At 35.9% G+C, this 26689-nt stretch overlaps 1 protein-coding gene across 1 annotated transcript; it reads right to left on the reverse strand.

Annotated features, from left to right (window-relative positions):
* Nucleotides 1–14108: 14108 nt before the first annotated feature.
* Nucleotides 14109–19418, reverse strand: LOC149215197 (uncharacterized). The gene is made up of 4 exons (XM_089389652.1): nucleotides 18751–19418; nucleotides 17542–18652; nucleotides 17045–17404; nucleotides 14109–16929 (listed from the first exon to the last, which is right to left on the reverse strand). Exons 1-4 carry the CDS (start codon nucleotides 19416–19418, stop codon nucleotides 14347–14349), a joined length of 4722 nt encoding a protein of 1573 aa, XP_089245778.1. The 3' UTR covers nucleotides 14109–14346.
* Between the last annotated feature and the right edge of the window lie 7271 nt (nucleotides 19419–26689).

A 26689-nucleotide genomic window follows, 5' to 3' on the forward strand; every position in this document is an offset into this window, starting at 1 on the left:
GGTAAAAGTCAAAAGGGTGAAGTATATGAATGTGAGGGGTAAAATTAAATGTAAATAATGGGTGGTTAGTCTTTGTAAGATGTTTTGATGTAAATTTTACCTCACTTATGAGAGAGGTTGGAGTCAAAGTTAATTGTAGAAGTTGTTTTTAACTTCCCTAGACAATAGAGTTTGGTTAGAACACCTCATGGAACAGTTATTAGAGTCATGGATTCGACCCCTGAGAGTGGGGAGATTTGTTTTGGTCTTTATGTATCAGTTTCTCAGTGATAGAATGGGTTGGATTTCAGAGGAGAGAACTATTGTAGCTTGTGCTTGGACATTTTCTAAAAATCAAAGGACACAGTTTGCCACTATTTTCTAGGAATTCATGTGCAGTAAGTTTGTGATAATTTTTTTTCTCTGTTACAAATTTATATGAAATATATTCATCTTCTCTTTCCATTCATAAATTCTTTAATGGTTTTCCTTACATTTTATAAACATAATTCTTTGCATAAAGCTCTCTTTTGATGGAAAAATCATTGTGTTACTTTCTTTCTTGCTTAATGAATTCATGTTTCATGCTCATTAAGACATTTTTCTTCTTCTAAACACTACACTACACCGACAAACCCTAAGATCCATCACAAATATAATGCTACCTTACTCCTTTATATCTTTTTTGATGTAAGCATTTGATCCTCTGACCTAGCTACCTAGTTTTTCTCCCTTATCTAGCAACAAAACCTTAAATTTTCCAAAACCCACCTAAGCCTAGTTATCTAGGCTAAAGTACCTTAAATTCCAGTCATCCCTTGGCTATGATTTCATAGAGAGAGCCCTCTCTGGTTTGGTAGGGCTATCTACCAAACTAAAAGCTTGGTTTGTGGTTACCTCCATCGATCTCCTCATCAACCTGGGACATTGTGGAGGATAACAGGGGCATGACAACTAGGGAGTGCCAAGGTGTTCTAGTGAATGTAAGGTTCCCAAGTCATGGAAAAATGTAATGCTAGTTGTGAGGTCATGACTGCCAAGATGTGTTAGGGAATTCTAGGGCATGCTAACATGTGCCAGATAGTACGAAGACATGTCAAACAAGCTAAGATGTGCCAAGTGCTAAGGCATGCCAAGATGTACAAGGGTGTGACAATGCATGCCAGGGACTGTCAAGGCAACAAAAGGGAGGAACAAGTTAAAATACAAGGAAATGAGCACATAATAGGGTTAATAAGTCATCAATTTACCTTTTCCATGAGGGGCATGTTAGGCACACCAACACTAGGTGCCAAGTGGCAAGTGTCAATGCATTCTAAGTGCCAAATCTTCCTCTGTTTCTTCTCATCTAGTTTCCAATAATTTATCTCAAATAACTTTAATATTAAACCATGCCAAGGAATACCAAGTCATCTCAACGCATGCCAAACATGCTAAGACTTGCCAAGTGCCAATGTGTGCCAGGGAGTGTGATGCATGCTATGAAGTGGCAGAGCATATCGTATAGTGATAAGGTGTGCTTGTTATGAAACCAACTCAAAAAGATAGAAAAAATAGATCAACGCTTTAGAAATAAGCCTCTTCGAGGGGGAAACCTCCTTTAGATTACACAAATGAACAATTCTTAGATGATTCAAATGGAAAAACCTCCTTTCTATATATAGGAGTCTAAGGGGTCACAATATAACCAAAGCCGACCTAACAATAATAATATAAAGGCACAAAAATAACAATAGTGGGAGTCTATGGGGCACAATAATAACAATATGGGGGCAATAGGGGCACAGCAATAACAATAAGGGATACAACAACAATAGTAATGGGGGAATCACTGGTATTATATGGACCTAACATGCCCCTCTCCTTCAAAAAAGTGTTGTCCTCAATGCTTGAGTAGTTCTGGATGCTTCTGTATAAAATTCTCATCCTCCCATGTGGAATCTTCAACAAGTAAGTTCTTTTACTTGATGAGATACTCTGAAATTGATTGATTTCATAGCTATCAAGTTCTTGCTTCTTTTACTGCTTCAGGTTCCAATATGATTTTTCCTTCCTCATCAAGTTCTGGAAATATTGTTTGAGCTGGAAGCTTGTCACCTATAACCTTCTTTAAGCATGAAGCATGGAAAACTGGGTGCACTTGAGAAGTTGCAGGAAGCTCCAATTTGTATGCCATAGTACCTATCTTTTGCAACAACTTGTACAGACCATAATACTTTGGTGATAATTTATTATCCTTCTTGGCTTGCTTGAGGGACATTTGTTTATATGGTTGTAGTCGTAGGAATACCCAATCACCTACATCAAAACTTCTTTCGTTGTGATGTTGATCTGCTTGCTGTTTCATTCTATTTTGTGCCAAGGTGAGGTTATCCTTTAAGAGTTGGAGAACTTGTTGCTGATGCTCGATGTGATCTTCCACTGCTTGAACCTTAGAATTTTCTCTTTAATATGATGTGATGGATGGTGGATGATATCCATATAGTGCCATAAATGGGGTCATTTTTGTTACAATATGGAAGGAAGTGTTATACCACCATTCATCCAGAGGCAACCATTTGACCCATTGTGTATGTTTATCAGATACAAAGCAATGAAGATATCCTTCCAAACATTTATTTACTATCTTAGTTTGCCCATCAGATTGAGGATGATAAGATGAGCTATGAGCTAACTGAGTACCAAGACAAGAAAATAATTTTGTCCAAAAATTTCCAGTGAAAATGGGATCTTTGTCGCTTACAATAATCTTTAGGTTCCCATGTATCTTTTGAAATGTTTACATAAATGCAGTAGAAACTGTACTCATTTTAAATGGATGAGATAATGCACAAAAATGTGCATACTTGGTAAGTCTGTCAATTACCACCATGATAACACTCTTCCCTTCGGACTTGGGTAAACCTGTGATAAAATCCATTGAAACCTCCTCCCAACGTTGGCTTGGAATGGATAAAGGTTGTAATAGTCTTGGGGTCTTAATTGTTTCAACTTTATTTTGTTGTAAAACCAAACATTCTGCCACAAACTTTTGAATATCCGATTTAAGGCCATCCCAAAAAAAATCCTTCTTAACCCTGTGGTAGGTTTTTAGAAATCCTGAGTGCCCTCCTAAGGGAGAGGTGTGCAATTCCATAAGAATATTTTGTTTGATTTTTGAATTCTTACATATGTATAATCGATCCTTGTACCATAACGAATCATTTTTCCAGTTAAATGTATCAGATGTACTGGGATCTTGTTGTATCTTTTGAATGAGTGCCCACACTTCCTCATCATTCTTCCATTCATCCCTTGCTTCATTTATCCAATCTGATTAGATAATAGAAATGGCGCAAAGAAATGCTTCTACATCCTTATCGTTTCTTGAGAGTGCATCTGCCACAACATTTTTCTTCCCTTTTTTGTAGATGATTTAAAAGTCATAACCCAACATCTTTGTGACCCATTTTTTTTGCTCTTCTGAAGATAATCTTTGTTCTAAAAAGTATTTAAGACTATCACGATCCATTTTTACCTTGAAGTGTCTTCCCATTAGGTAGGGTCACCATTTCTTAAGTGCATGTAGTATTGCCAACATTTCCTTCTCATAAATAGCTTTGTGTAAATACTTTCCTTTGATTGGATGACTTTCGAAAGCAATGGGTCTTTCTTCTTGCATTAAAACAACACCAATTCCATTTCCTGACACATCACATTCCATAATAAAGGTTTTTGTGAAGTCCGATGTAGCTAAGATTAATGCTTGGCATATTGCCTCTTTAAGATGTTCAAAGGCCTTCGTTGCTTCTGGAATCCATGAAAATGCATCTTTCTTCAATAATGTTGTTAGAGGCGATGCTATTCTCCCATAATTCTTAACAAACTTGCGATAATACCTCATCAACCCAAGAAATCCTCATAGGTGTTTTATGGACGTGGGGATTTTCCATTCCTTAATGGTTTTAATTTTGCTAGCATCTACCTTAACACCTTCATGAGATACAATATGACCCAAATATTCCACCTCTTGTACTCCAAAGAAACATATGGAGATTTTTGCATGTAATTGTTTCTCCTCCAATAGTTTGAGCACCATGTCAACATGTTGGACCTGATCCTTCCAAGACTTGTTGTAGATTAGTATATCATCAAAAAATACTAACGCAAATTTTCTAGGGAAGGGTTTGAAAATGGAATTCATCAAACCTTGAAATGTAGAAGGTGCATTAGTAAGGCCAAAAGGCATGACCAAAAATTCATAATGACCCTCATGAGTTCTAAATGTTGTTTTTGGAATGTCTTCAACCTTCATTATGATTTGATAATATCCTAAACGAAGATCCAACTTGGCGAAGTAAATTGATCCATGCAATTCATCCAATAATTCATCAATGATAGGAATGGGAAATTTATCTTTAATAGTGAGTTTGTTGAGCTCCCTATAATCTGGACACATGCGCCATGATCCATCCTTCTTATGAACCAATACTACTAGAGCAGAGAAATAACTTTGACTAGGTTGAATTATACCAGCCTCTAGCATTTCTGCAACCATATGTTCAATTTCACTCTTTTGGACATAGGGATATCTGTAAGGCCTGATGTTTGGAGGAACACTTCCTGGAATCAAATTAATAGAATGATCATGATCACGAATAGGTGGGAGGCCTTTGGGAGTCTCAAACACCTTGGAATGATTGTCCAAGACTTTTTGGAGATCTGGAGAAATGGATGATTTCGATGTGGGAACCTTTGGTGAAAATAATTGTGCAATTATGCCTCGTTGTTCTTTCTTTAGAAGCTTTGTCATTCCGTTAGAGCTATCTTTCCTGGTTTCCCTGCGATACCCCTTAATTCAACTTCCTTTCCTTCTGAGGAGAATTTCATGAAAAGTTCCTGAAAATTAAAAGCTATTGTACCCAAGGATTGTAGCCATTGGACTCCTAGTACAACATCAGCACCACCCATTGGAATGGAAAGCATTGGGCTATTCAATACATATTCTCCCATGGATAGCTTGATATTATGGCACTTTCCTGAGCAATTTATGGTTCCTCCACTTGCAACCATCACTTGACACTCTGGTGTTGGATATAGGAAGCAATTCAATTCCTTGGCTATCTTACAATGAATAAAATTATTGGTACTTCTCCAATCAATCAACACTATTACCTTTTTCTTCTTGATATTCCCTTCTATCTTGATAGTTTGTGGAGTGGTAATTCCCACCAATGCATTACAAGATATGGTCGGATTCATTTCTTCTTTTTCTAGGGTTTTTTCCTGGTATATATCCTCTTATTTTGACGTTTCTTGTTCATTTTCTTCCTCCTCTTCACAATCTACGTAAAATAATTTCTTCTCATCACACTTATGACCTTTAGTGTATTTTCTATCACAACTGTAACAAAGCCATTTTGCTCTTTTTTCTTCCAATTGTTGTGGTGTCAACCTTATAGGTTGTGGATGGCTAGAGGCAGCAACACTTCCATCTTTATGATTGTAAGTGATAGGCTTCCTTGTTGCATAATTTTGCTTTCCATTTTTCTTGCCAACCTGAATGCCTTTTCCAATGAATCCGGTTCCCAAAGGCGAACCTCATGTTGGATGTTATCTTTTAAAGTCCCTATGAACACATCAATCCTATGCTCCTCTAGAATATCTTTTACCCTTATATTCAACTTTTGGAAGTCCTCAATGTGCTCCATCATTGAACCCTTTTATTTGAGATTTATCAATTTTCTAAAAAAAGTGTTGCTTTTTGTATCCTCATAATGTGCTATCATTTCATCCGTAAAAATAGCCCAAGTGAAAATTTGTTTATGAGAGCAAAGCCATCGATACCATACAAAATAGCCTTTTGTGCGTTTTGCACATGTGCTTGGGCATCCTACTCATGGAAACATGTTCTAGGTACAAAGATGTTACAGGCACAAAGATGTTCCAAGACATGCTAGGTGCCAAGGAATGTTAGTGTACTGTTCCAAAGCATGTTAAGGTGTGCCATGAGTGTTGAGGAGTGCTAGGTCTCTCTCATTAATAGAATTAACAGAGCTTGATTATGTATTAAATAATATAGTTCCTACACACACTAGTGGAACTTTATTTAAAGGAAATTTTCTACATAATAAACCTAATAGAGATGAATCATGTGTTAACTCATAAGAAAACTATATTTTTATGACTTGAGGGAAATGATACACACTAATTACTTCTTAACAAATTGATTGACTATAACCACTATGACCTTGGACATATAATGAAAAAGACTCCACAACAATGGTCTTAAATCATTATCTTTTGACAAAAAATATAGTAACAGGTACATGGTGTCATCAAAAACTCGCTCGAATGATTAATGATGATGAACATTTTTTTACCGTTACCAAAAGTAACCAAAAAGAGTATTGGTGAGGGTCAATAAAAGATCATCACTAGAAGTGTCACCAAAGATAGAATTAATGATGGGCCCTTAACGACCCTCACCAAAAGTGTCACCAAAGAGAGAATTCGTGACGGGCTTTTAACGACCCTCACCAAAAGTGTCATTGAAAATGGCTTTGGTGACAAACCTTAAAGGACCATCACTATATACACTTACAACAATGTTTTTTTAAAGACCGTAACCATATACGACATTGGTGATAGACCCTAAAGGTCCATGGCAGAGATGGAGCGTCATAAAAAACTCATTGGAATGATCAATGATGACAAACATTTTTTTACCATTGCCAAAAGTAACCAAAAAGAGCATTGGTGAGGATCAATAAAATATCGTCACTAGAAGTGTCACCAAAGAGAGATTTAGTGATTGGCCTTTAACGCCCTCACCAAAAGTGTCACCAAAGAGAGAATTAGTGATGGGCCTTTAACGACCCTCACCAAAAGTGTCATTGAAAATGGCTTTGGTGACAAACCTTAAAGGACCATCACCATATAGACTTACAACAACACTTTTTTAAAGACCGTCACCATATGTGACATTGGTGACGGACCCTCACCAATGCCATTTTTTCTTGTAATGATGCTAGATTTAGACACTTGAACTATGAAAACCTTCGTTTGTCAAAGAAAAATGGTGTCACTGATTTTCCTACAAATCCTAGGAAATTTAAGCAATGCCATGCTTGTATCTTAGGAAAACACAACAGACAATCGTTCCATGATTCTCATTCTAGAGCACATAGAAAACTTAAACTCATTCATTTTTATTTATGTGGCCCAATGCATGTTCCTTCTGCAAACGGTAATAACTATATGATGAAATTTATCGATGACTACACCAAAATGTGTTGGGTTTATTTATTGAAGAACAAATCTAAAGCTTTTGAAACATTCAAGAGCTTTCATGCATGGATTGAAAATGATGCACAATCTCACATTAGCTATATTTGTACTGATAATCAAAAAGAATATACTTCAAATGAATTTGAAAACTATCTTCGTAGACATCAGATCAAACATGAAACAATTGTGCCTTATAATCCCCAACAAAATGGAGTAGGTAAAATAATGGACAGCACAATCTTAAATATAGCTAATCAATGATGTTTTTCAACAATGTAAAGCTGATGTTTTGGGTTGATGTAGTTCTATGTGTTGTGTATATAAAGTATAGGTGCACATCTCATGCTATAAAAAACAATACTTCCTATGAAACGTGGTATGTCCACATTCCTTTGGTGTGGCATCTCAGGGTTTTTTGTTCCACCTGTTATGCCTTGATATCTAAAAATAGATAAACAAACTTGGTGAAATAAGTAACAAATGTACCTTCTTGGGGTACTTAGATATCTCCAAATAATATTGTCTTTATGATGACGTTAATAAGAAGTCTATAATATCTATAGATGTGATCTTTATTTAATCTTCCAAGACTAACAATGTTGTTGAACAACATATTAATAGAATTAACAGAGCTTGATTATGTATTAAATAATATAGTTCCTACACACACTAGTGGAACTTTATTTAAAGGAAATTTTCTAGATAATAAACCTAATAGAGATGAATCATGTGTTAACTCATAGGAAAACTATATTTTTATGACTTGAGGGAAATGATACACACTAATTACTTCTTAACAAATTGATTGACTATAACCACTATGACCTTGGACACATAAAGTAAAAAACTCCATAACAATGGTCTTAAATCGTTATCTTTTGACAAAAAATATAGTAACAGGTACATAGTGTCATCAAAAACTCGCTCGAATGATTAATGATGATGAACATTTTTTGACCGTTACCAAAAGTAACCAAAAAGAGTATTGGTGAGGGTCAATAAAAGATCGTCACTAGAAGTGTCACCAAAGATAGAATTAGTGATGGGCCCTTAATGACCCTCACCAAAAGTGTCATCAAAGAGAGAATTAGTGACGGGCCTTTAACGACCCTCACCAAAAGTGTCATTGAAAATGGCTTTGGTGACAAACCTTAAAGGACCATCACTATATACACTTAAAACAATGTTTTTTAAAGACCGTAACCATATGCGACATTGGTGACGGACCCTAATCCCATGAAGCTCCAAGCACTAATCAAGAAGACACTTTAAGTGATGTGATTGAGAGAATTGGGAGGCTAGAACTTGATTCAGCCCCATCTCAGTGAATTGAGCAACATGGGCCATCTCAGAAAGGTCCTCCAAAATGACTGATAAAGGCACTTGAAAGTGTTTGTCTTAATGAGGTTGGAAAGACAAGAGCAAGAAGCTTTGTTAGAAAAAATGGAGGTGATGTAGACGATCTTGGTTCACTTGTTGATATAGACGTTTCTTATGAATGTGAACTAAATTTGTCTATAGATTTTGAACCAAATTCCATCAAGCAAGCCACTTCTCATGATGAATGGAAAGAAGCAATGCGGAAATAATATGATGCTTTGATAAAGAATGGCACCTAGAAACTAGTTGATCCTCCATTAGAAACTAAACTAATTGGCTGCAAGTGGGTCCTCAAAAACAAGTATAAAATAGATGGCTCACTTGACAAGCATAAAGCCAGGCTTGTGGAAAAATGTTTTGCACAGAAGGAAGAGGTTGATTATGAGTAAACATATTCCCCCATTGCAAAATGGGCTATCATCTAAACACTCTTTTCCTTGGCATCTCAGAACTGTTGGAAAGTCCATAAAATGGATGTAAAAACTGTTTTATTGAATGGAGATCTAAAAGATATTTTTTTTATGTCCCAACCAGAAGGAATTGTTGTGAAGGATCAGGAACACAAAGTATGCAAGCTTGTAAAATCCTTGTATGGACTCAAGCAAGCACAGTGAGCCTAGTACAAAAATTTGACTGAGCATCTTCTAATACTCAATTTCAAACATTATGATCTTAATGATGCAACTTTGTTTGTCAAGAAAGTTGGAAAAAAAATTGTGTATCTTGTGGTATATGTACATGATCTTTTGATGACAAGGAACAATGATAATTACATTGCATCCATAAATAAATAACTAAGAAAAGGTCTTCAAATGACATATTTGGGTTATGTTCACTATTATCTTGGTATTGAAGTGACCCAACATCCGAAGTTTATACTCTTGTCTTAGAAGAAATACATTGGAGATTTGTTGAATAGGTTTGGCATGGATGAGTGAAATCCTTTAACTACTCCAATGGAACAGAACTTAAAGCTCACATTCACTGAAGGAAAAGAATTTGAGGATGTAATGAAATATAGACAACTCGTAGGAAGTCTCAACTACCTGATTACTACCAGACCAGACATTTTATTTATTGTTGGAATCCTCTCTAGGTTCATGCAAAATCCTTGTGAGGGTCATTGGCCTGCCACAAAAAGAATTCTAAAGTACTTGAAGGGAACTTAAGACTTTGGACTCAAGTATACATTGGTGGAAAATTTCAACTTGATTGGATACTCCGAGTTAGATTTTGATGGAGATAAAGAAACCAGAGTATCTAATTCAAGTTATGTTATGAGTCTTGTATCAGGAGTTGTCTCCTAGAGTTCATGCAAATAGTGAATTCTAGCAGATTCCACAACTAAGGTAGAATATGTCGCAGCAAATGAAGCAACCAAGGAAATTGTGTGGCCTAGGAAAATTCTGGAAGATTTATAGGAGAAACAAGAGCATTCAACTCCTCTTTTGATTGATAACACTATTGTAATAAAGTTGGCCAAGAAGCCAAAGTTCCATGATTGAACCAAGCACATCAATACAAAGTATCATTTGATTTGACATCATGTTGAAGCTAATAAAATCCACCTACGACATTGTTCCACAAATGAGCAAATTGCAGACATCCCTTTAGATTAAGGGGGGGAATGTTGACACCTAATCTTTGGGATTATGAAAATCTATGTAAATATTGTAAATAGAAAAATAAAATAAATTGGAAGATGAAAAGACATTGGGAGATGAAACCCAATAGTCTCCCTCTCCTTGTATATATCCATGCTTTCTCTTAATGCAAAAACACAAATTGATTCGTGGAGTTACCCTCCTGCCCTGACAGTACTAATGTTAATGTCTAAAAATGAATGAAATATTTATAGATTAATTAGAAGTCAAAATAACATTTAAGTATTTTCTATCTATCAATGATATATTGTCAAACATTTCAATTCTTTTGTTGCAAGTTTTATAATATTCGTGATTTAGTATACTAGTTGGACCCATTACTTTAAGGTTCTTGTTGGACTTTTAGAATTTCCTCTAAGAACTTATTTTCCATGGGAAATAAACAAAATTTGAGAAAAACTTGGGCATTTTCCAACATGGGCAATGATTTATGCCTTTTCTACTCACATAATATCACATCTCAACTTTCTCTTTATTATTATTATTATTATTATTATTAACTTAAATTTCTTAGTGTTATGATACCCTTTTAGATTTATAGAACGCATTAAAGTTGACTAGTCCATACGAACCTTGATATATGAATTAACACATGTTTCTATCCAACTCTATTTCATTACCAAGCAAAATATCACTTGTTAGTGGCCACTCAATGAGACATCTAGAGGGAGTAAAGGATATTCAATTTTGACCTTATGATTAACCATCAATTATCATGAACATTGAAATTTACCTCTTTTCCAAGGGGTTTTATCGATGCAATTATCCTATAACCAACTAATAATATACAATACATTTAAATATTTCCATCTAATTCATGATAAGATCACTTTTAAATACCAAAAAAAAAAATCATTAGGCCAATATTACTATAACTAGAACAACCAATAGATGGATTTCATCTCCTTCTTGTTCTTTAATATTGATCCATAAATGGTAGGCCTATGGCTTGTTGGTTAAATCAACATGAATACAAATTATGGAATAATAAAAATATTGTCTCCTATAGATTGTAAAACATTTCTATATAGGAAGACTATGCCTCATTCAAAATAGAGCTTGTGTATTCTTACAATGTTGTAGTTTGGAAAACATTCTTCACTTATCTATTACCATTCACGACAAAGAAAAATACAAATACTCTGAATTGAGAATATATAATGTAAAATACATTCATCGTGGAAGACGAATCAACCTATACAATGTTGCTATGACTACGTTTAATACAACTCAAATATTGTTGTAGGTGATTGACAATAGCACCCACAAACAATAAGAGGACCAATAGAAAATTTCAACACTATGGTGAGTGGTAATGAGCTATTGTAGTTTGCATCCACTACCAAGACATAATATTTAAGCAATAAAATGCACTAAATATACAATGGCAATTAAATGCACCATAATCAACACAATCTTTGAGTTATACATGCCCATAAATATCAAGCATTATTGTTCACTAAAAAAAGTGTAGATGACCATGGCTCAAAGACACATTTGTTCTATGGACAAACTCAATTGTTTTTTCATCCTATTTTGAAGCTAGTTACACTCTTCAAACTCTCATCTTTACTCCTCAAGCTTCCCAATTTCTCTTTGCATCTCCCCATTGATGCCCTTCTTCACTACAACCTTCATTTTTTATGGGTTGTCTTCCAAAGGCTAACTATCACAATGGTTTGTTTCAATTTCCAAGAATATTTTCCCAACTTTGAAAAAAGAAAAAAATGACACATTCATTACAAATAAAAATAAAAAGGTGATAAATTAATTCAAATAATCTATAGATCAAAATAGTTGGGGAAAGTATAAAATTGGTTGATTTTAGATTTGGTGGTGATAGGAACAACAACGATTTTTGTCTAATTCAAAGCATGAAATTATATTTGAGTCTTCTTAATAATTTATTGGATTCAAAGTATGAATTTGTAATTCAGCCTTTTTAATAAGTTTATGTTATGACTGGATCTAGGTAACTATAAAATTATTGAATTTTCTTTTATAAGAGTAAGGATGTTAAATTCTAATCAGAATTTAGTGACATATTGAAGTAGTTTTTATTTATTTAGTATTTTTATCTAAGTCCAATAAATCATTCTATTTGAAGAAAAGAACAATAATTGGGCAGTGCTGATAAATGTGAAATGAATGGTCCATATTTTTCAATAGCAAAAAGTTAATGATACTAAATTCTAACAAAGCAAACATTAGTGATAGAAATAATGCACACCCATATAATTCCCTATGGCAAATATTTATCAAAAATACTAATATCTATTTATCTATTTCACATTTCAAAATTGATTTATATTATATACTTATCTACCTACCAAATCTGCAATGATTTAAAACAATCCAAGTTTATGAAACTTGAATTTTCTATCTTCTAAAGTTGTAACTTTGGTTTCAAGTAAGTAAAGCACCTTCACATGAAACAATGCACTTCCTAAAATAATTCGATATATATGTCAACAAACTAAAGAAGAATAAGGAAATAAAAACTAAAACCAAGTATGTTGGTCCTAAAAGAAACTAGCTAGAAAATAAACTACAAGCCCCTTTATTTAAGAGAAAATGAAAAAAGTCAAACAAGACAAAGTTGAAAATTACCAAAATGATAAAATAATAGTAATGTGAAATAAACTAAAGTAACAACAATTATAATCATGGATACAATAGGATAGATAAAATATGAATTGAAATAAATTAAGAGAGAATCAAGAGTTAATGATACCAAACCACGAATCTTAAAATTAAGAGTGAATCAAGAGTTAATGACACCAAACAAGGAATCTTGGAATGGTTGAAAACAAGATACAAGTATGATGATGATAGTTGTATCCCCACAACACCACACTCATGCTTTAATGTTCAAAATCCCCTTTGGCTCTGTCACTACTTGCCACACCATACCTTTTACATTATTTTACCAAAACTTTATATCCCCCTAACATTGCATTTGTCACTATTATATATAAATAAATAATAATAATATATATATATATAGATATATAAAATTAATAATAATAATAATTATTTAATTAATTAATATAATTAGAATAATAAGAAAATATTTATATAAATAAACAATTATAATATAAAATTAAAAACTAAATAAATATATAATAAATAATAAATAATAAAATAAATACTTATTTAAATAAATAAATTAAATAATTATTAATTAATTTATCATTTGTAAGCCGACTACAAATGAAGTGATCAGACTTATTTTTCAAATAACTATTAATAAGCTCTGTAACTTCACACTCTCTGTAACTTCACACTCTCTCTTCTCAAATACAAATCTCATTGCCGGATTCACTAAGCTAGTCCCAAACGTTGGTTTCAAAGCTGTTCACAGGTTTTTCCACAAAATTCAAAAAAGATTGTATCAACCTATATAGACTCCCTCTTTAACATAAATTAAAGATATTATAAAGTTTTTCTTCTTACCTTAAACCAAAAATTAAAAATAAAAAAACTTCAAAATTAAAATGCAATCAATTATGTACCTCAAACATTCATACTTGCACATTCTCATATTAAATTAACACTCGTATATATAAAAACAAAAAATAAAGTTTCCAAAATAAATAGTTTCAATAAAATGTAATAAATAATTTTGCATAACACTAATTTTTAAGAGATAAAATTTTACTAATTTCCACCACACTAATTTTTATGAAATAAAATTTTACTTCAATTTATAATCAAAGCGTCATTTAAAATTTTTAAATATTGATATGACTTAATGTACTTCTCTCTTCCATAGATTAACCAAAAAAACAGAACTACAATTTATAATCAAAGCGTCATTTAAAATTTTTAAATATTGATATGACTTAATGTACTTCTCTCTTCCATAGATTAACCAAAAAAACAGAACTAGAATATTAACCCTAGACTAAACGCTCCGAGTGATAAATACCTTCTCATCACATTGAAGCAACATAACATTAATCCTAGCATTAGCTTTGTACTAAAGCCACATTTGGAACCTGTATCAATAAAAATAAACTGAAAACCATTAACTAAGCCTCATTTCGTGTCATCAAATGGGGGAGCTGAATGACCTTTTTAAAACATGGCTTTCAGGATTTGACGTCTCAGTAAACGCCGATTTCGCCTCGGACGGCACCGATTCCGACTCACTCACCGACCCTGCCGGTGAGAACCAAGTTACCTTTTTGAAAACATGGCTTTCAGGATTTGCCGCCTCAGCCAATTCCAGTATTCTCTTCATATTCTCACATTCAGATGTCCAGATACTAGTCAATGATATCAATGTTTCAAGACCTGGCAGCTCTTCGACTGCATAACACCCTTGCATTTCCAGATATCGAAACTTTGCAAGGCCACGAAGCCCCCTTAATTTCTTTAATGCACAACAGTAGTCCAGGGAAAGATATTTCAGTGTTGTCGGCAATGCTCCAACCTCCACAAGCTCAGCACAATCTTTGAGAATGAGGTCTTCAAGGGCTGGACAAACACCTTCACCGAATGATATTTCGGTTATTCTCGTCTTTGACAGGCGTAAGACTTCGAGCCGAAGCATGCACTTGTCAATAGAAGAGTCCAACAATCTGCAATCTCCTCCAACGTTTTCCACACTGGCAAACGGCAGTACACCACCAATTGCGCATTCCTTCAGATTCAAATATCTAAGATCGTCCAACTCCAAGCCACCCAGAGCTGGCAGGTCCTCTATTTCTCTACACCCCTCCATGTTCAGAGATCGAAGCTTTGCAAGGCCACGAAGCCCCCTTAATTTCTTTAATGCACGACAATGCTTCAGGGAAAGAACTTTCAGTGTTGTCGGCAATGCTCCAACCTCCACAAGCTCAGCACAATCTTCGAGATAGAGGCGTTCAAGGGCTGGGCAAACACCTTCACCGAATGATATTTCGGTTATTCTCGTCTTTGACAGGTGTAAGACTTCGAGCCGAAGCATGCACTTGTCAATAGAAGAGTCCAACAATCTGCAATCTCCTCCAACGTTTTCCACACTGGCAAATGGCAGTACACCACCAATTGCGCATTCCCTCAGATTCAAATATGTAAGATTGTCCAACTCCCAGACACCCAGATCTCGCGGGTCCTCTATTTGTATACACCCCTCCATGTCCAGATATCGAAGCTTTGCAAGGCCACGAAGCCCCCTTAATTTCTTTAATGCACAACAATCCTTCAGGGAAAGATCTGTCAGTGTTGTCGGCAATGCTCCAACCTCCACAAGCTCAGCACAATCTTCGAGATAGAGGTTTTCAAGGGCTGGGCAAACACCTTCACCGAATGATATTTCGGTTATTCTCGTCTTTGACAGGTTTAAGGAACTGAGCCGCCGAAGCATGCACTTGTCAATAGAAGAGTCCAACAATCTGCAATCTCCTCCAACGTTTTCCACACTGGCAAATGGCAGTACACCACCAATTGCGCATTCCTTCAGGTTCAAATCTGTAAGATTGTCGAACTCCAAGACACCCAGAGCTGGCAGGTCCTCTATTTCTATACACCCCTCCATGTTCAGAGATCGAAGCTTTGCAAGGCCACGAAGCCCCCTTAATTTCTTTAATGCACGACAATCTCTGAGATGGAGCTCTTCAAGGACCGGGCAAACACCTTCACCAAATGATATTTCAGTTATTCTGGTCTTCAACAGATCTAACCGTTTGAGTCCAGGCAAGCACTTGTCAATACAAGAGTCCAACAATCTGCGACCTCCTTGAACCTTTTCCACACTGGCAAATGTCACTTCACGAATCGGAGCATCTATTGACAAGTGTGTCAACTGTTTTAACTCGCCAACTGAGTCGGGCAAATCTTTCAATTCCCTCGAGCACAGTGCCAATTTCTTCAATTTCATTAGCTTACCCAGTGAATGCGGCAAGGTTTCCAACGAAGGGCTGTCTACTTCCAGAATTTCCAAATTGCTGAGATCTCCAATGTCATTTGGCAATTCTTTTAAATTTGTGCCCCTCAAAAATAGTTCTTCCAGGAACTGCTGACGTGTGACTTGGGAAGGCAATATCTCCATTTTGCCACACCAAGAAAAGTCTAAACTTTCAAGCGTGCTAACATTCTCTAGTGTTTGACCAGTGAGGATCAAGTCACAGCAGCCTTTCAAATTGAGATGTTTTAGTCGAATCAAGTTCATGGAGTCTGGAAGCATTTTCAACTTCCCACAGTCGGCCAGATTAAGCTTTTGGAGATTTGTTAAATCCCCAAAGGATTGCGGCAGCCTTTGCAAATTCTTGCACCATGACAAATTAATATATTGGACCTGTTTCAAATTTCCAACGGAAGCCGGCAGTGTTTGCAATTCCTTGCACCGTGACAAGTCAATATGTTGGAGCATTGCTAAATTACCAAATGAGGGCGGCAGCGCTTGCAAATGTTCGCATTCAGACAAGTCAATATGTTGGAGGCTTGTGAAATTCCCCAAAGAGTCTGACAACGACTCCATGAGTGCGCGGAGTCTTAAGTGTTTCAACGAGCAGAGATGAAAGAACTCTTCAGGCAATGTTCCTCTAAAGTCGTGCAGTTCAATCTTTTGCAGGTACTTCAACTGCCCTATGGACTTTGGTAACTCGAAAAGGGCAATACCTATATTCAACTCCCTCAACTGAACAGGTGCCTGCATTACACGCTGAAAATGTTAAAATGAATATCTAGAAACTATACCGCCACCTGTTAGGGCCATACACTTTTAACTAAATTGAAAAATATAAAAAATAAAACTTTACATGTACCTCATATTCAGTGTTCCACAAGGTTCCTAACATCGGGGAATTTTCCCTGTACCACGATTGCAGGTATACCAATTCCAACACTCTTAGATTCTTTATTGGAATCCACGAAGATAGGCAACTATTTATTTCAATCCCCGGAGCATAACTTTGAATCCACGAAGGGAGGGAGAGAGATGCATATATCTCACAGCGAAGCCATAGAAGTTCTGGGTTTCTCATCGCCTTGAATATCCTTTCCAAACAATCCACTGGAGCTCTCAGCAGCTGCAAACCGCTCATATCAACGATACGATCATTAAACTCCGAAGGACTTTGGGACGATTCGCCATATCCTTGTCGAATCATGGTAAGTCCGCGCACCTAAATTGTTACAGTGAAGTAGTTAGGAGACAAGATTGACATCTTTGCGAAGATCAGGAAATAGCAACCCTAAAGACACGATTCTCTAACCATAAATTTCAGAACACAACATGATGTCTAGAGCTTTGAACACCTACCGTGGATGTAGTCGGCACATTACGAAAGAGGCTGTCAGTTGGGCGCCAAAGACGACGTGGGCATCCAGGAAGCTCCGCCAATTCTCTACCCAGGTCACGGAGATGATCGTGCATTCTTAAACAGTTTTTTTCATCGAACGTGACAAGACACTTGCTCTCAAGAGTCCTAAGTCCCAGCGATCCATTCCAGCCAGATCCATCCCATACGTTTATAGCTGTATCCCTCTTTATTCCTATGAAGAAACAGGCGATATCCAAGAACATTTCCTTTTCCTCTTTATCAAGACTATCATAGCTAATCATAAGTTTACTCTGTATTTTCGTGGGAAGCACTTGGGATAGTTTGCGCAATTGGTCTTTCCAATACTCGCAGCTTCCAGAGTACAATAGCGCCCCAATCACTTGGAGAGACAAGGGCAATCCCTGGCACACATTTAAAAACTCTGTAACCAAATCTTCATACTCAAGAGCAGGATAGGGCTGGTGGAAGGCATAGGAGCAAAAAAGCTGTTGAGAATGTTCAGGATCAAGGCCTGTCATCTTGTAAATGGATGACTCTTGTATGCCTGCATATTTTCTAAGAACGTCCAGATCGCGAGATGTAAACAAAATTAAACTACCAGAAGGAAGGACGTCCTTCACGGGTGAAAATAATGCGTCCAGCTGCTCAACATCATCTACATCATCCATGACTATGAGAGCTTGACTACAGGAGAGACGATCTTTTAAAGTAGCTATACCTTCATCAACATTGCGCATTACCTGATCCCCTCCGTTTGACAAGTCTTTATAAAGTTCACTCTGCAAGGATGGTAGACTGCACCTAGCTGCAGCGTCTCTAACGTCATGTAAGAAACAGGACTGCTGGTAATCTGATCTCTTCTTGTTGAAGAAAAATTTTGCCAGAGTAGTTTTCCCCAACCCACCACTACCCACAATCCCCACAATATTGGGTCCCCCTCTGTTGTGCTGTTGCTCCCATAGCACCGTTCTTTCGAGCTGTTGCAGCTTTTCATCCAATCCGGTTGGATGTGTGGCAACAGGCAATGGTGCTTTTCCAACCTTTTTCTGCACTTGTCGCACTACTTCGTCCACGAGAACGCCTTCGTCACTGGTCATTAGCAAAAGAACAAGCACCGCATGAAAATTTGAAGGTTTGTTTATCAGCACAGTTAAAGTAATACATAGAATGACAGACAAAGTACTAACCCATTACAGGCCTCCAGCTCGAAGCCGCTAATAAGTGAAACGTCAGACAGTGCTTTTCTCCAACCCGCAAGTCTTTCCTGCGTGTATCTCTTTTTCTTTTCATGATTAGTAAGGGCTTCAGCATACACCCTATCGCTGCTCGTCCAACGTAGATTTCTCAAAGCTTGAACATACACGCTATCCTTGCCCGTCCACCGGAGAATTCTCAAAGCGTGAACAAACACTCTATACCTGCCCGTCTGCCGAAGAATTCTCAAGGCTTCAGCACCTCTATCGATGTTCTTGCCAATGTCCGTCCATCGCAAAACGGAAGGCTTAACATTATAGAATACCGGAATAACAGTGGCAGCACGAGACTCCTTCGACTCCAGCATTTGAACAAGCTCGTCAAGGCACCACCTTGATTGCGCATATCCCGGGGAAAAAATAGCCACGTGTACGGAGGCAGTTGCTATAGCTCCTTCTATTTGAGAAACTATTTCTTCTCCGCGCTCTAACTCCGACTGGTCAAGAAAGACTCTGAATCCATCCCGAAGAAGCCTGCGGTAGAGATGGCTTGCAAAGGTTTTTTTCACATCGCCGCGATGGTTTATAAAAATTTGATAACTGTAATTGCCATGAGAAGATGCAGAACTGGAAGCGGAGGCGGAAGCGAGTGGTTGAGCCATTTTGATGAATTCAGGGATACACAGAGAAACAAGAGGTGGGTAAGGATGAGGAAGGAAAACGCTAGCGAGGATTAGCACCTGAAATATAGTTGCTCTGGTTGATACAACAACAGGGCACCTCCCAGTTTAGCCGTAAAGATATCGCCCCTGCGAGTCGACCCTGTTTGAAAACGCGCCGAAAGCAGCAACTTAGTCGGTAAGGCCGTGAATGGCGAGCAGGAAACTTCCGCAACTTGATGCATCTCCGGCCCCACCTTGGTCGGCCACTTCCGAAAGAGTCGTTTGAGTGCGTGACAGGTGCGGCTCATTTACAGGAGGATCTGCAATTTAATTGATGCATCATGATCGTGCAAAATAGTACTTTGCTTTTTCGATGTAACAGAGTCGACGACGCGGAATCCTCGTGACCGTATACGCGTTTAAATGAACAGTCATTTTCCGGGGTTTGTGAAGAGACAAGTTGCATTCAATTATTCTTTTCTGTGGGCACCACATCGCTTTATTCGTATCATGTTAGTCAAAAAAAAGTAGAACACGCTTCGTTGTCCAAAGTAAACCCCTTTTACACCACATCTCAGTTAAATTTATTTTAAAGTTTAATACGAGAATAAATCAAAAGAATTTGAAAGAGTTGAATTAACTATTTGCACTTTGCTAGAGGGTTCGAACAGTTTTAAAATTGCCGTTTAAAACCAGGCGTAGGAAGGGAACGCCAAAGTGAATGCCGATGTCTTTTTAAAGATAAGAAAATTATGTTTATTCATAAGTAATACGGAATTTATTTAATAGAGTATATGAATAATGTGTCTAATCCATTTAATAGAGGTCGCCAATAATATGTTTAATAATTTTCTAAATGGTTAAATATGGTCGCAATTGAATGTATAATAAAGCATAAACTACGTTTTTATTTGTAATTGATATTAATTAAAGGTTAAATATCAAGGATAGTTATGTGTAAGTTGTTTTTTTTTAAATATAGTGTGGTTCTTCAAATGGATATATGACCCTAAAGAAGATTATACATATTGATCATTTTATGAAAAACAATTTTTCAAGAAAATAATGATTCGTGCATTATTATTAGATTACTTCACAATATATGATTAATTTCAAAGAAATGAGTAGCATTTATCAAGTTTTCGTTTAATTTTTCTACACTCTAGTAATTCGAGGAGATGGAACAATGAATAAATAGGTAGTGATGATACTTTGTGATGAACATAATTGAATACTTGTGTTTACGATATATGTGATGTATATGTTTCTTCCATATGGGTCTACCATGTGAATTCCATGTCACCTCATAGACCACATTATAGATATATGTGATGTCTATGTTTCTTCCATATGGGTCTACCATGTGAATCCATGTCACCTCATAGTCCACAATATAGACGAGGGTGGGCTAGAAGGAACTTATCTACTTCAATTTTCATTAGTTTAAGAAAATGAATTGTTTCCTCTCTATGTACAATTGATAGATTTGAAATATAAAATGCAGACCCTTGATCATCTTTCACATCAATATTTTTCTTGATACTATCACTACAAAATTATTGCTTGTTTAAGTGGGAAATTACTATGCTACTTAGCCTATAACATATGCAAGAAAAGAAAACTTGGGCAAAGTCAAGTTTAAACTTGTTATAATATGGCATGAGATGATACATCAAGAGGGTGTGAATACATGCTAGAAAATGCATGAAATAACCAAAAACATAAGAAACAAGACATATTTATATGAAATGTGAAAGATTAAAGAGGGCACTGATCACACAAAGCAAGACTATGTTAAAAAATGCACGAATTTTACCATTTGTGATGGACAACAAAGTACTTTTTCATGTGCACCCTTCTACAAGGACTTGTGCCAACATATTAGGATGAATTACTAATGGATGTTCCTCCTTTCTTCTATTATCTTTCATATTTTAATTATTAAAATTTCTCTCGCCTACATAATTACATACCCAAAATAATTTACTTCATCATATCAAGGTTTTTGTTAGGGAAATTTTCAAGGATGGAAATTTATATACAATTTTAGAAACTTTAGTGAATCTTACTAATCCCTAATATGTAAAGCATACAAAAAAAAAATAATGCATGTGCCTTTCTTTCAGCGTTTTCCCTGTTTTATGAAGAAACAGGTTACATTCAGTTTTTCATAGTTGCAAGAAACATACTACTTCACTCATACATCCCTATTCATATTAGTAAAAAAAAAAAACTCATCATTATCAAAATAAACTCCTTTTTACACCTCACTGAGTTTAAACTTATTTTTAAGTTCAATTAAAAACACATCAAAATCATTTAAAATCTCTAAATTAACTATTTGTCAAAGGTTTCAAACCATTTTAGAATTGTCATTTAAGATTAACTCACAAAAAAATAATGAGATAATTTTGCTCTCCCTTTATTGAAATATATATATATATATATATATATATATATATATATATATATATATATATATATAGATATAATTTAATAATTTTTCTTATTTCGAGATGATTTTTAAAAATTACAATTTAATTGTTTTATGTTATCACTTTTTTTTTTTTTGTTGAAATTTGAGGATACAATTTTATTGAACTCTTAATTTTTTTGTTATATAAATTATATTTTTCAATGTCTAAATAGATTCAAGTTTTAAAAATTCTCTTGCACATTTATATAAAATGTTGAGCAATATATATATATATATATATATATATATATGTTAAATTATTAAACTAAGTTTTTAACAATATGTTTTATTAGTTTTTATTTTACTAATATTGATTTTCCTTTTTAAATAAAATATGATAAAAGATGTGTTAAAATTGGAAACTAGGGCCAATTTCGACTTTGGGACAGCTCATTTGATGGAGATGATGCTTGCATTAAATTCCTACTTTCGAGAGGTCCAAAATTGATATTAAGATTATCTAATTTGGACAAGGAGAAGTGTGATTTTGAATTTATTCCCTCACGTGTGCAAATTGTTCAGGCCGACCACATCATCATGTAGGCTCAGGAAGCCCAATAGACGGGTCCCTTCACCCTCATCGAATAGTATAAATACAAGTGACCTCTCACCTCATTTGGAATCATCATCACTCACATATTCTCTCTCTCTCTCTCTCACGTGTGGCACAAGGACATATTTCTAGACAGCACTGCAGGGCGGAAAATTTCAAGAGTTGACCAGGGGTTGTTTGACCAATTTTGACTGCGATTTTTAGAGGAATATTTTTGTTTGACTAGGCCACATTGACTAGCATAAAAATCGAAATTTTTTTGGTTGTTTGACCTATATTGACCGTAGAGTTGACTTTAGTTTGACCAAGTTTGACCACAGATTTTGTGATTGTTTTGGGCTGACTTTGACCGTTGTTGGATTCCAAGTTTGAATACCTTTGACCGAGCTTCAAAGGAGAAGTTTGACTATTTCGTTGACATCTTTGACTTTCTGGTTAGTGCTGAAGTTTAACTACAAAAATTGACAAGGTAGTTTGACTTTGAATTTAGAAAGTCAATTTGACTTGTGTACTCTCTCTGTCTCTGTTGAACATTTGATATAATAATAAGAAGAATTGATCAAAAAGTTTTCCCTGACGTCGGCAAAATCTGGTGTCCTCTTATCTTGGCTTGTCTTCTACATTTTTGTTTCATGTTCTATCTACTTTTACTAGCAATGTGATTAATGGTTAATGTGATTGCTATTGGAAATATAAATTGGAAATTGTCATTGGGTTGCTAAAGGAACATTGAAGTAATTGTGCTAAGCATAGAACATAGCATTATTAACTAAAATTAACATGGTATCAAAGCCCAGGTAAAGACAAAGCCCAAGCAAGAGAGAGAAAAGCAATCACTAAGAGAGAGTTGTTAGAAAAGAATATTGGTCTAGCTTCAATGGAAACTACATCTTACTTCAAATCTGAGGATAAGCTCAAGGAAAAATTTGACTATCATGCATGGAAGATGGTCACTTTGGACTTGACTTTGGAAGAGCATGATGCTATAGACTATGTGCAGGGAAAAGTGGTGGAGCCTCCTTCCAATGCACCTATTGCTACAAAGACAAAGTACAAGAAAGGTGAGGTCAAAGCTAAAAGAATTATCATTGACTCCATTCAAAAGCATTTGGTTGCCTATATTTCTAATTTGGGAAGATCTAAGGAGATGTATGATAAGCTTATTTGGATGTTCAAAGTAAAAAATGCAAATCACTCCTCTTTCTCAAGAACAAGTTGAAGAACATCAAGATGGATAAAGGGGAGTCTATCTAATCCTACTTCATGAGGAATACAAAAAATCAAGAATTACCTTCTATCTATTGGTGAAGTCATTGTTGACAAGGTGCTCACTCTCATCACTCTTGGAGGTCTTACAAGATAATGGGATGTGTTTAACACCACCATTCTCAACATTGATAGGATCCCTAGTTTCAATTAATTATTGGCTAGATGCACTCAAGAAGAGACAAGAATGATGGAGAGATATAAGCCTTCAAATGGAAATGAACCCACTGCTTTCTCCGCTCGTGCAAAGAGGAAGAACAATGATGGTCCAAAGAGACAGGGTCAAGGATTCAACCAAGGATTCAAAGAAGGAAGAACATGAAGGCGCTGCAATTACAACAGGTTTGGTCACTATGCTAAAGAATGTCCTCACAAGAAGGATACTCCATGGGATGACGACAACAACAACAATCACGCCAATTTCAAAGGAAACAACAATCAAAGGAACAACATGTTCAATAATAAAGGAAAGAGGAATGCTCTCGATGCTCGAGATGGAAGTGGTCGACCTCTCAAAAGGATGGGAAATTCCAGGTATCAGGAAAGTAATGATGTAGGAAAACAACTTTTTTTTTATCTTATTTCCGCTCTATCTACTCCCTCTCCTCTGGATACTTTGGATCATTGGTTGATTATTAGTGGAGCCTCAAGGCACTTCAATGTGTACAAGGAGGACCTCTCAAATTTGATTGAAAAGAAGACTAATTTGGAGATCATACTTAGAGACAATGCCACCTACCCCATGAAGGGGATAGGGAAGGTCACTCTTCACTTGAATCAAGGTCAAACCATTCATCTACAAGAAGTATTGTATGTGCTTGATTTGAAGAAGAACCTGGCATCTATTTCTGCGATTGAAGATAAAGGCTTCAAGGTAGCATTCATTGACGGAAAGGTATGTATTTGGCAAAGGAACCCTAAAGATGCATTCACTCTTGGATTTAGGGTTGAAGGTCTCTATCATGTTGGAGGAAGTCCTTTGGGAGCTATGACTTCGATACTTATATTCAATCTAAATTATGGCACCGAATATTTGCTCATGTTCATTACAAAGCCTTACCTAGGGTAAGGAAGATGTTCACAGGTATGCCCAAATTCAACATGAATCATGAAGGGGTTTGTCAGGGTTGTGCATTTGGGAAACTTACAAGGGGACCCTTCCCTTCAAGTGAAAGTAAAACTACTAACATTCTTCAATTGGTCCATTCTGATCTACCCGGTATGTTGCTCGTAACATCATTAGGAGGATACTTATACTATGCAATATTTGTGGATGACTTATCTCACAAAACATGGATCTATTTCTTGAAGAAGAAAGATGAAGTGTTCAAATGGTTATGTTCTTTCAAAGCCTTGGTGGAAAATCAAACAGGGAAGAAGATCAAAATATTGAGGACCGACAATGGAACCGAATATGAATCAAATGAATTCAATGACTTTTGCATAGAGGTTGGAATTAAGAGGGAAACAATCGTTCCGTACACTCTTAAGCAAGATGGAGTTGCTGAAAGAAAGAATTGAACAATCATGGAAGCCATTTGTGCCATGCTTCATGACGAAGGCCTACTGAAGTTCTTATGGGGAGAAGTTGCCAACATTGTCGTGTATGTTCAAAATAGGAGCCCACATCAAGCATTAGATTTCAAGACACCCGAAGAAGTTTTCACTGGTAAGAAACTTGATGTTTCTCATTTTAGAATATTTGGTTGTCCCCTGTACTTTCATGTGCCTAAAGAGAAAAGAAACAAGTTAGAAGCATCTAGGAAGGAAAGTACATCTGTGGGCTACAGTGAAAATTCAAAGGCATATAGAATCTATGTGCCTGGTCAAAGAGAAGTGGAAATGAGCCATGATATCACTTTCAATGAAGATTCTACCCTTGGGAAAGCAGAGATCTCCCTATCGCAAGGAAGGATAATGATGATATTGTAGGAAAGTAGGATGAACCTTTGACAGATGAGTTGATGTCCGATGTTGAAGGCTTGATGGATCCCATTGATCCTCCACCTGGTCATCCCTCTACCTCAAGAAAAATACCTTTTTGGCTCAAAGACACTCTCGAAGATGATGAAAGGCATATTGCTCGAAGAGGGACATTCTGAGAAATTAAGAAGTCAAACCACAGAAAATTTTAGGGCCTAATATTCGCAAGTGCGCTAATTTTCCATGTTTTTTCCAAAAAAAAAAAAAAAAAATGTTAATTTCCATTTTTTCTAAAAATTATTCACCCAAATTTTATAGTATAAAATTGTTTTACCTTAAAAATTGCCAAAACTTTAGATAAAGACTATATAAAACTATTAGAAATTTGAATACATTTACAAAAACATTGCCAAACATTTTAAAAATTACATATTATGTACTAGTGATATTCGTCGAGGTTTCTAAGCTTTAAAATAAATTTCGATCCTTAAAATTTTCCCAGAGCTGAACATGTATCAAGGGTACTTAGCTATTATGAGTATTATTGTTCAATTTGAGCCATGTACGTTCGAAGAAACCATAAAACATCAAGTATGGAAGAATATGATAAATGAGGAGTACAAATCAATCATGAAGAAAGATGTCTGGGACATGGTTCGTAGACCCAAGGACAAGTATGTGGTCACTTCTAAGTGGATTTACAAAATCAAATATGGAGCTTATGGGAGTGCTGAAAAATTGAAAAATACAAGTTTATGTTCGTTGCTCGAGGCTTCTCTCAAAAGGAAGGAGTGGACTATGACGAGATATTTTCACCAGTTTTCTGATATACGACTATCTGATCGATTATAGCTCTCACTGCCTCTCAAGGATAGAGTCTACAACAAATGGATGTTAAGACTGCTTTCTTGCATGGCTCGCTTAAGGAGGAATTCTATTTGGAAAAACCTCAGGGGTTCGAAGTACAAGATCGAAGGACACACGTATGCAGGTTGAAGAAAGCCCTTTATGGGTTGAAGCAAACCTCTAGGGGTTGGTATGAGAGGATTGATA

Source organism: Pinus tabuliformis, chromosome 1_1 (genome assembly GCF_031772625.1).
Source record: "Pinus tabuliformis cultivar Carrire ecotype Pingquan chromosome 1_1, CPIR1, whole genome shotgun sequence".
In the NCBI taxonomy this organism is placed as follows: domain Eukaryota; kingdom Viridiplantae; phylum Streptophyta; class Pinopsida; order Pinales; family Pinaceae; genus Pinus; species Pinus tabuliformis.

What these genes read in the sequence shown, in the direction of transcription:
- LOC149215197 (XM_089389652.1), bottom strand. Translation starts at nt 19,418, where the DNA reads ATGGCTCAACCACTCGCTTCCGCCTCCGCTTCCAGTTCTGCATCTTCT. An exon ending in GAGCTGGAGGCCTGTAATGG is followed by an intron (nt 18,653 to 18,750) that starts GTTAGTACTTTG and finishes GCTAATGACCAG; the next exon opens with TGACGAAGGCGTTCTCGTGG. An exon ending in ATGTGCCGACTACATCCACG is followed by an intron (nt 17,405 to 17,541) that starts GTAGGTGTTCAA and finishes GTAACAATTTAG; the next exon opens with GTGCGCGGACTTACCATGAT.